Source organism: Cydia strobilella, chromosome 4, assembly GCF_947568885.1.
Source record: "Cydia strobilella chromosome 4, ilCydStro3.1, whole genome shotgun sequence".
NCBI classification, from domain to species: Eukaryota; Metazoa; Arthropoda; class Insecta; order Lepidoptera; family Tortricidae; genus Cydia; species Cydia strobilella.
The window spans coordinates 14929717-14943721 of record NC_086044.1 but is presented as its reverse complement, the minus strand read 5'-3'; the positions used below and the strand labels follow the sequence as shown (position 1 = coordinate 14943721).

The window sequence follows — 14005 nt, the reverse complement described above, 5'->3', positions numbered from 1 at the left end:
ACAAAATAGAAAAATAGCTAAATCACGAATGATGCCATAGATAACTAGCAGTTAAACTCGATCAGCTGAAGTCGCGCCGCGATTCGCGCACATAGTCTGGAGGGACCTTTATCACCGGAATGCACCTAAAGGTCTATACAGACAGTGAGTATTATATTCTTTGATACAGACGGGGATAACTTTTCGCCAATCTGATAAAATTTACCGATCATATCAAGCCGTGCGGACGCACCGCCATTTTAAGCTCGCTCCAGACTACGCGGCGCGAAACCGTGAACGCGAGTGTGTAGTCGATTTCGCGTCGTGATTCGTGCATGAGTGTGGAGGGCCCTTATTTGAGCGCTCTAAATAGCTAAACAACATTATATATTTTGGTATCGTTGCGTGTGTGGTCCTTTGCGATACTCGCAGATTTCTGTCGGTATCGGCCGATATATGGGCCCTCCACACTCATGCGCGAATCGCGGCGCGAAGCCGCGAACTCGAGTGTGGAGCCTAGTTCGCTGATTAGCGTAGCGTAGCGTAGACTCGTCCTTATTATCGCTCCGTCTGTGATGAACTTAACTCAAAGGGCCTCGTGAACACCGTACCCACCGAAGTTCGCGAATTGCGGGCATCTTTCTCTGTCACTCCTAATGACGCCTTCACTGGAGTAAAAGAGAAAGTTGCCTGCAATAACGAACTTCGGTTTCCGCGGTAGGCATTCAATATTCTCACCAAACATGGCTACTATAAAGGGCCCTCCACACTCGTGCGCGAATCGCGGCATGAAGCCGCGAACGCGAGTGTGGAGTCTAGTTCGCTAATCAGCGAAATCGACTCCACACTCACGTTTGCGGCTTCGCGCCGCGTAGTCTGGAGCGAGCTTTAGACATAGTATAGTAGTTATAGACATGAAACCGAGCAACTAGGGGTAAGAGAAAGACATATTCATGTATTGACAGATTAATGTATGGCAGCATAATCCTTTTTCTCTTTCACTCTTATAAAAAAAAAACGGTATTTCGCCATCGCCTCCTACCTATGCTGCCATAACCCGACCATGAAAAAAAACCCGGTCGGTGATAAGGACAAAGCATGGCACTATTTTCTCTTTCCTCTTATAGGAATCGCAATAAGACTATCTTTCTCTATCAAAGACTTGGCTACTATAGTTTGTCAAAGGACTGTCTCATTTCAAACATAGACAGAGATAATCATACTATCTTTGTCATACAAGTACTAGCACCCAAAAAAAAAGGACGAGTATAGTTTTTTTGGTTCTTATTTACTGCCAATTTGGTTTGATTAACTATCGGTGATAAGGACAAAGCATGGCACTATTTTCTCTTTCCTCTTATAGGAATCGCAATAAGACTATCTTTCTCTATCAAAGACTTGGCTACTATAGTTTGTCAAAGGACTGTCTCATTTCAAACATAGACAGAGATAATCATACTATCTTTGTCATACAAGTACTAGCACCCAAAAAAAAAGGACGAGTATAGTTTTTTTGGTTCTTATTTACTGCCAATTTGGTTTGATCAACTATATATGAGCTACCTAATAGACCTAACACACTACCGCCCCGCACCGCGACCTTGGTGCGGTAGTGTTGTATGACTTTAAAAATATACTTAACTTCAGTCCAGACGGGGACAATTTTTCGCCAAATCTGATTAAGGTTCCTGTACACCATGGCCCAGCGTAGACCAGTCTAAGGGACGCAGCTATGCGGTGGAATGAGATAGGAATATCACTTGCTCCCTCTAACGCATAAATGCGTCCCTTGAAATGGCCTACAGTGGGCCATGGTGTACAGGAGCCTTTAAATTGGGCTCGCCCATAGAAGGTAGGATCATATAGAATTGGCCGACCGCGTGCGCCCGTGAGGGATATAACATACGCAATGCGAGTAATGCGACAATATGATTGGTCGAGTAAATTTGTACCATACAAATTTACCTTGGTGAATTTAAAAAAAATGTGAGACTGAAACAAGGACAAACAATTATAACGTTTTCTCTGCTACTCCTACTGAAAAATACTCAAGACTATCCCGTTCTGACAGTTCCCCCACCACTATTGCCTAATCCAGTTTTATACTATAGTTGGTCAAACCAAATTGTCAGTACATAAGAACAAAAAAAACTATACTCATCCTTTTCTTTTAGGTGCTAGTACTAGTGTAAGACAAAGATAGTATGATTCTCTCTGTCTATGTTTGAAATGAGACAGTCCTTTGACAAACTATAGATTCATGGGCTCGCTGAATAGCGAACTAGACTCCACACTCGCGTTCGTGGCTTTGCGCCGTGATTCGCGCATGAGTGTGGGGGACCTTTAAATTTAGAGCGCTCAAATAATGTGAGACGTAGCTTTAAACTTCCCTAAAAATAATGAAAATATTTTTTTTTATGCATAAAAAACCTATAGCCCCTCCACACTCGTACGCGACTCTCGGCGCGAAGCCGCGAACGCGAGTGTGGGGTCAAGGTTCGCTAATCAGCGAAATCGACTCTACACTCGCGTTCGCGGCTTCGCGCCGCGTAGTCTGGTACGGGTTCAATAATCATAAAGGGCCCTCCACACTCATGCGCGAATCACGGCGCGAAGCCGCAAGCACGAGTGTGGAGCCTAGTTCGCTAAACAGCGAACTAAAGGCGAACTAGGCTCCACACTCGCGTTCGCGGCTTCGCGCCGCGATTCGCGCATGAGTGTGGAGGGCCCTTTATAATAATTATATTTGCCATTAAAATGTCATAAGCCCGCTGCAGACTACGCGGCGCGAAGCCGCGAACGCGAGTGTGGAGTGGATTTCGCTGATTAGCCACTCGACTCCACACTCGCGTTCGCGGCTTCGCTCCGCGATTCGCGCACGAGTGTGGAGGGTTTTTTATGAAATAACCAGCACAGTGCTTATTTTTTGGCGCATGGCAACATTAATGAATCGTACACAATTTTTTTTTGCGCATGGCAACATTATTGAATCGTAATCCTAAAAATCGTCGCCCCATCCCTAGAATATCACTCTATGTGTCAAATATTTATAGTCTGTGGTCTGAAGCGGAAAGTGGACGCCAATTATTGGGCTGTACATTCTTGGGTTGAGCAATCCTGGGTCGAGCATTATCGGTACGGGCCAATAATATGCGGCCAACAATCGGCGTCTATTAAATGGATTCGAATTATTGGGTCGTGTATTATTGGGTTGAGCGTTATCAGGGTGTACAAGCTCGGTCCGAGGCAATAATATGAAGCCACTGTTTGAACAGGGCAATAGTGTACAACCCCATAATACGCGTCCAAAAAAGTGGTCGCCAATTATTGGGCTGTACATTATTGGGTCGTACATTAACCGGACTCAACTAAAGTACCACCACAGACAGAAAAGTATACACAAAATAGGGGACTAATATGACAATTGACACCTATATTTTTTGTATTGATAAATGTTTTATAATAGTTTGTTTTATCATTAAAATATATTTTTGTTTGTTGACGTAATCTAATTCTAATATAGTTGGTCAAACCAAACCAAATTGTCAGTAAATAAGAACAAAAAAAAAACTATACTCATCCTTTTCTTTTGGGTGCTAGTACTAGTCTAAGACAAAGATAGTATGATTCTCTCTATGTTTGAAATGAGACAGTAGTTTGACAGACATCCTATAGCCCCCGCCCCGCCCGTGTGCGAGTCGCGGCGCGAAACCGCGAACGCCGCGATTCGCGACTTCACGCCGCGATTCGCGCACGAGTGTGGAGCGGACTTATAGTTTGTCAGAGGACTATCTCATTGTTCTCACATCTCATTTACTGACAATTTGGTTTGACCAACTATATATAATTTTAAATACCAAGGTAATACCCCATAGCAATACCACTTCCATCTAATATGAAATTTGCCGCTTTTTCTACTGGCGGAAATGGCTTGGCTTGACAGACTATAGTTCCATAGACAAGAAAATCTGTGCGTCTCAATGGATCACGATCACAGTCAAACAAAACTAAAAATAGTAAAAATATAAATCCATAAACAATTAACAAACACGAAGGTGAGGTGCGCGTCGGTTTCACATTTTCTTTTGTTATATTCATAATAATTAAAAATAATTCTTTTGTATATCAAATCAGATTTAGTACCTGAATGAATGCGTGCAGCAGGTGAAATAAGTATTTTCTTAAGTTGAATCTTGGAAAGGAGAGGTTATTTAATCCCGCAGCAACATGGTTCAGGTGAGAAAATAACATACCTTTTTATTTTTTTAATGAATTTATATCCTTTAGATTAAATAGAAAATATTTTCGCAAGAAATCAGCAGATGTCGTATTCAAGAAAAAAAAATGTTAGTCATTAGTTTTATGAGTTTATGGTTTTTGAGACAATAAAACAACTATAGCTTATAAAATTTATTCTTTATTGTATTGCAGTCATGTTCATAATACATTAGGTGTTACAGTTTGAGGATGGTAGGTACATGACACCCTGTAAGGGCACTCAATTTTTCTTAAGTCTAGGTAATTACATGCATCTCAATAAAATCTATATTTATAATTTTATATTTTATTGACGTTTATGCAACGTTAAATGTCAAGTTCTTTACTCACTGTAATGCTTAATAAACATTTGATTCTTTGGAAACTATGTGTATGAATGAGTATACAGTACAGTAGGGTGTGCCCAAATCTGCATATACTGCGATTGAGTTTAGTTTACCCTACCCTTTTAAAATTGTAAGTAATTTCCTAGTACCCAAAGGTTGTCTGGAAGAAATCACTAACCTAGTCATATACTTGTATTTCATTTGCTGGGTATTTTTCAAACTATGGTTTATGGTGGAAAATAAATAATAATTACTAAGTATGATATATGATAGATATCGGATTAAAACCAGTTTTTTGAGGAAACCCGTGATTAGTGTATGTGATTAACAATATATACAATATTTTTTCAGGCAGCAGAAGAAACGGAGCAGCCTGATCTGCCACAAGCTGTCAATTTATTAAAAGAAATGAACATGAATGTACAACAAGTGTCACAACTTGTGGACAATATGCTACTTCGTGTCAAGACTGGTGAAATCACTACTGACAAAGGATTGAGTTTCTTAGAAATGAAGTACCAAATGCTTCTCAGCTACCTGATAAACTTGACATACATTGTATTAAGGAAATGCTCTGGTGAAAAGATTGACTCAGATCCATCTATTGATAGGCTCATTGAGATTCGAACTGTGCTTGAAAAGATTCGTCCTGTAGATTCTAAATTAAAATACCAAATTGATAAGCTTGTCAAAACTGCAGCAGTAGGTTCCACCACTGAAGAAGACCCACAGTCATTTCGAGCTAATCCTGCTAATTTAGTTAGTAAGATTGATAATGAGGAGGATGATTCTAGTGATGCCTTAGAAGATGAAGTTAAGAAGGATTCTAGTAAGACTAATATATATGTCCCTCCCAAACTGGCAGCTGTACATTTTGAAGAGAGCTCATCCAGGGCTGATAATGACAAGAAAAACAAAGAGAGGTCAAAGAAACAGATCCTTAATTCCAGAGTTATGAGTGAGTTGCGAGAAGAGTATTCAGAAGCACCACTGGAAGTCACTACAGGGAATCATGTAAAGCACTCGATATCCAAACAAGAACAGGAACGGATTGAATATGAAGAAAATTACCTCACCAGACTTCCGGTCTCTAAAGCTGAGAAAAATCGCAGGAAAAAATTGACAACAGTTGGGATGTTGGCAGAAGAAATCACAGGGACTAGTAGTAATCGCACCTCAAATAAACGTAAATTTAAGTCCAAGAAAGGAAAAAGTTTTAAGAGAAAGCGTTCTCACTAGGGATATTTTCTATGATTTTTTAAGTTTAACTTATTCCATTTTATATTTTTACATTTTTAGATATTATAGTTTAAGGGCTGATCTTTTCAAAGTAGACTAATGACAGTAATGACAGATTCAAAACACAGGAATAATTCTAGTAATTTAAATTTTTGACCCCTCCCCCCTCCTTGTCACATTTGGCAAACCCCTCCCCCTGGTGTGACGTCACACTTTTTCAATGAAATCGGCAAATCAAATTAAGTATTATAAATAAAATTAAATCATTTTTATTTCGACTAACTAGGATCATTAATATTTTATCAAAATATTTTTGACAAAAGTAATATTAGTAATTTTATAACCCAAAACTGATTAGGAAAGAAAATTAAACGAATAAAATAGATTATCGTTCCAAAAGCTTGTTATTTAACTGTACAGGGAATAAAATAATTTAGTGACGTCACAAAGTTTGTGACCCCCCTCCCCCTTGTCACAACATGTCACATTTTCTTGACCCCCTCCCCACCTAAACGTGTGATGTAATTAATGGATGACCCCAAAGTAACTGCACTACCACAGATGTTATTACATTGAGTTCAAATAATGTAACAGGGTAAATTGATAATACCTACACATGATTTACATGAAAATACATGCAGTGGCCTTATTATGTTAAAATAAAACAAATTATTTAGTTTTGAATGCATTAATTGCTTTCTACATTTATTAATTTGTCAATAATAAAGCTTTTAGTGATTTAAATAGTTATTATGATGTTGCTAAAATAGACTCAATACAAATCTAATATAAAACAAATTCATTTAAATATGTAGATTTTTAATCATAGCAAAAGGTTTATGATAAAAGAACACTGTTAAAATGTATTACAAACAAATACGTACCTACATTATGTTAAGTTAATACTTTGTTGGATTTAAGTTTTATCTTTGTTGTGTTTTATTAATTTCATTATGCATGTTCTTTAATTTTTTCTTGACATAAAGTGGTTTGAATTAAACATTTGTGTTGTCATTTTTATCTAAGCAGGTTTTAAGAGTTGGGAAGTCCTGGAGGCAAGTGGCGGGATCAAATGACTGGAATCGGAACAGTCTTAGCTGGCGGATGTGGCCGATGGGAGTGTGGGTGTCGAGACACTGGTAGTTCCCGCGCGGCGGCGCGGTGCCATGGTTGTGCGTCAGGTCCGAACGGATCACGCGGTTCAGCAGCCATGGAGATGTGGGCATTGTCAGCTGAAAGCAACAGTTATTTGGGCCATTCCAATATAATCCATACTAATATTATAAATGCGAAAGTCTGTCTGTCTGTGTGTTCCCTCTTCACGCTTAAACCGCTGAACCGATTTAGATGAAATTTGGCATAGAGATAGGTTGAGTCCCTGAGAAGGACATAGGATAGTTTTTATCCCGAAAATCATCCCTTAAGAAAGTAAAAAGCGGGGTGGAATTGAGATAATTAACGAAGTGCCTGCTAATTTGTGTGCATAATATGCTCAAATTTAGATTGCTATGAGAATTTTTCCAGGCGCTATACTTACTTTAGCTGCTGTTACTAAGTCCGCGCAGACGAAGTCGCGGGCAAAAGCTAGTTACGTTATATAGCTAAACAGTAACTTCTCTGCTTTATTCAGACAGTAACAATATTTGTCAACGAACAATTTTGGTGGTTGCTCCATTTATAGAGGAACGGTTTTTGGTCTAGAAATCGATTTTCGCTCATGTCGCAGATATTTGGTATGAGTGCATTCAGTGTGATGTCCTGAACACAAATATATGAGATGACAAGCGCGAAAGTCGTTGGGGGTAGTTGCTGTGACGTCAAAAAGTCGGCAGTACAGTTTTTTTACTTTTTTTTTAATCATACCATGTGGGGCACCAAATGAAAGGGCTTTATGAGTAGATCACAAATATATAACATACTGTAACATTTTCACTACTTCGTCTAACAAATTATTAGAAAACGTTCAAAAATTTCACAATCCACAGTTGACTTTGAACTGCTCTAAATTGAAAATGACTGAATGGATAATTCCAAAATACATACAAAGTGACTGTGAATATCCTCTATATAATTTAAAAAAAATAATTAACCAGATCGGCATAGCCATCCAAAAGGGGGAACGCAGCCAGCCTTATGGGAACCCTTCCACAGGGCTCGGACCTGGGTGATCTAGCCTAATATATACATATTAGGCTAGGTCACCCATATTATGTTTTATTTCTTTTTTAGGTAATACCTAGGTTTTAGTTTTGTAGGTAGTTTTAATTTTAGGTTACTCTTTTTATTGTATGTAATATACTAATTACTAATACGAAAAAAAATTTACCAGATATAATATAACCAAAAATAAGAAAAGTACAACAAGTTGAAAAAAATATAATTTTCTGTTACAATAAACTGCAACTATTATTAAAACAAACAAAAAACCAGACTGTTTACATATATTTTTGAAATGGTCTTTTCACTAGCTTTCATTTGGTACCCATATTGCTATAGTAAGAAAGAAAGAAAAAAAGCACGTCAAGAAACCTTCGGAAAACATTTTGACGAACGGCCCGATTCTAAGAAGTCACAGCGATACGATACCGATCTGTCAGTGTCAAGTCACTTTTTTTTGTAGAAGAAATGTCACTTGACACTGTCAGACCGGTATCGTATCGCTGTGACTTCTCATGGGCATTGTTCGAATCAGGCCGGTACCACAGATAGTATAATCCGGTACTGTAGGCAGCAGGGTAACGTTTTGATTTTCTTTTGTTATTATTTTATTATGCTCTCACTGCTAAGGTGCTGAGATGAAAAGTTGTATCACACGGTATCAGGGTTATCTGGGTTATAAACATCGTGAGCTTTTGAGCCCGCATTTTGTATTATAGAATCACGAGCGTAGCGAGGGGCTTGATGACATGAGGTGCGGAAAACATGTCTAACCGACTCCTAGCCTAACCGAAATGAAACAAGTATGAAATTCGAAATTATATTAAACGTTGAAATGACAGTTCTTATAAGTTGTAATTTTTTAAGCTGATCGACTAGGTCTTGAGAGCTCATTTTGTGAACAATGGCATTTTTCTCGGTTGTTTGAAACTACCGCAAATAGAGTCTGTTCGGAAAGAGAAGGGTCGTGGAATTTGGGCCCAATACATTCCACGACTCTTCTCTTTCCGCACAGACTAGCAAATAATAGCAAGTAACAAAAAATGCATACAATTAACTAACATCTTGTCTAAGTCATAAGGTTGACATTACAATAGCTTGACTCATTACGAAAGGCATGAGTGGTAAGACAAAAAATCGTCCGTCGGCCGAAGCATTACGGGCGACTTTTCATCATATCCCTTATGAAAAACCCTAACAATCTTATCTTACCCCAATGCACCTCACCTTACCTATAGTCACATAGTTTATATTCACTGATCGGCGTGTTGACAATGTGTGAACAGTACGGTACTGGATAAGTTTTCCAATAGACAAATATGAAACAATGGCATATCACATACTTTGTAAAACTATATTTTTAATACAGTTGCTCAAAAAGTGCTACTTTTCGTGGTTGTTTAGCGTGCGGAAAGTTGGTGCTCGCGAACTAGTGCTTTTTACTTTTCCAATTTTTTTAAATTCTAACTTGTTCCAATTCATGACTACTTATTGATGAGTGTTAATATTATGTTTAGTTGTTTTGTTAATGTAAAAAAAAATTTTTTTTAGTTTAATATACTTTATATACTTCTAAGATAACTGTTAACTAACCGCGTGGAACCTCTTGGCATAAGTGTTTTCTCACTTAAAAAGAGGCACCAGCGCAGATATTGTAATTTGTGTTTTTTAAGCTACCGAATAAAAATATTTTAATTGATTTTTTGATAGTTCTTATAGTTTCGGAAAAAAGTGGCTGTGACATACGGACGGACAGACAGACAGACAGACATGAAGAATTCATAAGGTTTCGTTTTTTGCCATTTGGCTACGGAACCATAATATAATAACACCTAAATGACGGTAAATAGTGACTCACCGGTTTGAGTACGGACGGCAACGGGTTTCTGTAATCGTCCTGCTGTGTCGTCATGTAGTCCATCACGCCGAAATCGGGCGGGAGCTGGGCCAGGTTAGCTTTCTTCATCAGTCTATTCCTGCTTGGAGTACTGGAATATAAATAATAATAATTCAGCTGTACGTTTCGGTTCGGTGCAACTCTCGTTTTCTGAATCTTATCGCCAAAACTAGCCGAATAGGCATAGATCAGCGACAAATAAAAAAAAAACCGGCCAAGTGCGAGTCGGGCTCGCGCACCGAGGGTTCCGTACTTTTTAGTATTTGTTGTTATAGCGGCAACAGCAATACATCAGTGAAATTTTCAACTGTCTAGCTATCACGGTTCATGAGATAGTGACAGACAGACGGACAGCGGAGTCTTCGTAATAGGGTCCCGTTTTTACCCTTTGGGTACGGAACCCTAAAAATGTGTGTAGATTTTTTGAGTTCATCCATCACACAATTGCTGGGCATGATAGAGAGTGACAGTAGGTAAAAATACTTTTCACAAAAAAATGTTTTAACATGACCGGTTACCTAACCCCCGTTTTTGAGGTTTCTTAAAAAAAAAGCATTCATAACTGTACCCACACTGTATCTATAGACGGAGAGCCAGCTACGGAAATAGGTTTACAATTTATAGAGCAACGAAATCTCTCTGGTTAGTGTGCCATACTATCATTATTAATTAATTCGGGCGCCTGGCAGCTGTTCAACGGTGGGTGTGAGAGTGGATGGGCAACAAAGGGGTTGTAGAATCAATTGAAGGTGTGCAATTTATAGAGCTCTGAGTTTGGTGTGAAATAATAGCTGATTATGTATTTAATTCAAATATAACATTGCCAGGCGTTTTAATTAGGGGAAAAGTAGTGCTAGGTGACGTCCAAGGTGCGGTAACACACCCATCGCTGAATAGCTGCCAGGCGCCCGGATTAATTAATCATGATAGTATGGCATTAACTAGAAGGATTTCGTTGCTCTTAATTGCAAACCTAATTCCGTAATGCTGTGAAGATATAGCCGTATGTTTATATGTACCTATATATACGGTTTTTGGTAAGAACCTATGTAGGTAACCTTTTTCGTACCTGAGGCCTTACCGAGAAAATCGTAAATCAAAATTTCGTTATCTGCCTCTAAGTATCTTGTATATTTAAGTAGGTAAGTATCTTGCATATTCGAACGATAGAATCGGTGTTATAATCTGACAAAAAAGAATAGAAATTAAAAAGTGGCAATACTGTATAGTGTCGTCCCTTTTTCTTAAAGGGTGCGTTGGGATAAGAGTAAACGGGTTTTTCATGCGGGGTAAGATGAAACGTCGCCCGTACCTAATGCTTCGGCATACGGACGATTTTTTGTCTTACCCCTCATGAAAAATAAGTTCAATCTTAACCCAACGCACCCAATACAAATCCCCAATTTGAAAATCTCGTTCCAGACTACGCGGCGCGAAGCCGCGAAAGCGAGTGTGGAGTCGATTTCGCTGATTAGCGAACTAGACTCCACACTCGCGTTCTTCGCGCCGCGATTCGCGCAAGAGTGTGGAGGGCCCTAAAGAGACGACACTACAGTATCGCCACTTTTTAATATATACTTTTTTTTGTCAGACTATACCTAAGCTACCTTACTACATATTACAAATGTAACTAAATTTCACGTAAATGAGTTGGCCATATACGTATTTACATTACACCTACCTAAATACTCGATTGTTAAAGAGACCGTTAAATTAGGACTATGGCAACTAAAGTTAAACATCTACCTACAGTTCGAATTATTCTTAACTTACTCTGTGCAAGGGTAGGACGTAAAATTTACCAGCGGTTTAAATGGATATACGGGATGTTCTCTAGTAAAAACTTGGGCGAGCATGTGTCTTGTTTCCGTCATCCCTGTACCAATATCCTGTGTACCCCATCGGTTGTATGTACTCAAATGGTTGCTCAGTTGATCCCGATACACGTAGTTATCCTTCTTCTCAGCATTCAGGGCAAAGTCCCAGTGTGCTACTTTGACTCTAGGCGGCTGATACGTGTTCTTAGAGAACAAAATCTGTTCGGGCTTCTTTTCAGTAGCGTGTTTACTCCACTTGGTCATTGTCACAAATTATTGGATTAATACCTATAGTAAAATAAACAAAATCAAGTTATTTAGGGTGAAATTCAATTCTGTGGAAATGTCAAAGAATTTTAACGTATTGACTAGTATTGACGTTGGGAACATTCATATTATGATTCATATGATAAAGGAAGTAGGTTGTATGATTCAAGCCCTTCATGTATATCAAATGTATATACATAAATTAAAGGTTGTATATATCTAGCTGAAGCTAATTACAATAGGCATGATGACAGTAATTAAAAGTCACTAAAATATTATATTTATTTAATGAAACTTTAGTCGTAGAATACGAGAAACGCATTATTTTTTTTATATTTGGCGAGATTGGTAAATGTTTTGTTAAAATAAAATTACAAAATACGCAAGTCCGCCATGATTCGGTGAACACTGAACACCAATCAGAGCCAATGACGTCACGTTCATGTTAACAAATATCCAACGTACTAAAAGTACTGGTTCTCCTGCTATTTTATTTAGGATTCACAGATTCAATTTAGTTTAAACTGAATATTAACTAACAACTTGAGTCATGGAACAAGGATTTACTAAAGCAAATAGTGCTAATTTGCCTAGAATCGAGTATTTACAATCAAACGAAGACTTTTGTTCTGCAGAATTTAGAAATGTCGAAAGTTCCTTGTAAGTTGTTTTTCTTATTTTGATAATTCGAATAATAAAATTTGTTTTATTCGAATATTTCGAAGTACAATAAACAATATTTATAATTATATAAAATTCTTCTAATTTAAGTAATTAACTAAATCCAAATCCTGTAAAATCGCTTTTATGTGTATTCAATAGCAGGTTAATTTCAGAATTTGTCACTAACTATTCTGAAGACAACACTGGACGGTGCAATGCGCTGTGAAACTTAACCTCAAAAAATTAGTCTCATGCAACTTCTATATTAAAGTTACGCCTCAAACAAGATGGATACTGTTAGGTAGAGAAACAAAAAAATTAATTAAATACTCACATCGAAATGATCTTCACAAAAATAAAAATGAGTCTTAGGCAATACGGGCGTTGTCTCGGACATGCACAAATAACGTATTAGGAGTTGTTATTGATGTGTTATTACACTGATGGGTTGGACTAAAGCAAAGGGGGTGCCGACACTTAGAAAAATTTTCATCGGAGTGATGTTATTATGACACCTATTTTTTATGGTGTTATCGTAGAGAATACGCTAAAATAAGCATGTTTTGTAGGAAAAACTTTTCTCTAAAATCAAAAATGGCCGAGATATTTGACCCGCAAGTTGAAACCACTACTTGACAAATTAAAATCAATCATTTGGAACAGTACATTTAAGTAACAGAGACAAGATAGGTGCGACGACGAGCAAAGCGAGGAGGAGTGTGTTAGGTTGACCGCGATGATCGCGCTCAAACGCGCCAGAACAGACATGTTATTGTACCCACTAAAAAAAATATTTTTTTTGCACCCCCTTTGCTTTAGGCCAACCCACTGATGAACCGCACAACATTTATACACTTTGGTATTCATATTTAATAATACGAAATAAACAAAGTTCCTCAGGAACGTCTAGAGCGCGCTTTGTTTATATGACCTTGACGTCACTAATAGGGACGCCATGACACTTATAAGAGTTTTGCGAGCGAATTTAAAATTTATTTGCATTAATTATTTTTATATTATTTTGACCCATGTTCTTTCGCTGATATTTGCAAAAATTGTTATATAACAAACGAAACCGTCATGGCCGTATAAACAAGAATACGCCAAAGGTTGGTATTGGTGGTAGCGCCATCTGAGCAAGAATCAAATTTTCTTGATTTCCGAGGCACGTTTTTTCCTTAGACTTTATTCATCTTATACGGAGTTATATAGGTCTTTGATATATGTATATGAACAAGTATGTAATGTATGTAAAGCCTGACCAGGAATATATGATCACGCGCCATGTTGCGGAATTTCACTGGAACTAATTTTTTTCATACTATATGAACTGTCATCCTATATATGAGAATGAACAGCGCCCCTTGACAATGATTATACAT

The 14005-nt window shown here is 38.0% G+C and overlaps 2 protein-coding genes across 2 annotated transcripts; one reads left to right on the top strand and one right to left on the bottom strand.

Annotated features, from left to right (window-relative positions):
- The first annotated feature begins 4011 nt into the window (after window positions 1-4011).
- On the top strand, window positions 4012-6822 carry LOC134740656 (neuroguidin). The gene is made up of 2 exons (XM_063673202.1): window positions 4012-4215; window positions 4935-6822. Exons 1-2 carry the CDS (start codon window positions 4207-4209, stop codon window positions 5820-5822), a joined length of 897 nt encoding a protein of 298 aa, XP_063529272.1. The 5' UTR covers window positions 4012-4206; the 3' UTR covers window positions 5823-6822.
- LOC134740657 (uncharacterized) lies at window positions 6744-12019 on the bottom strand. The gene is made up of 3 exons (XM_063673203.1): window positions 11650-12019; window positions 9838-9967; window positions 6744-7054 (listed from the first exon to the last, which is right to left on the bottom strand). Exons 1-3 carry the CDS (start codon window positions 11955-11957, stop codon window positions 6818-6820), a joined length of 675 nt encoding a protein of 224 aa, XP_063529273.1. The 5' UTR covers window positions 11958-12019; the 3' UTR covers window positions 6744-6817.
- Between the last annotated feature and the right edge of the window lie 1986 nt (window positions 12020-14005).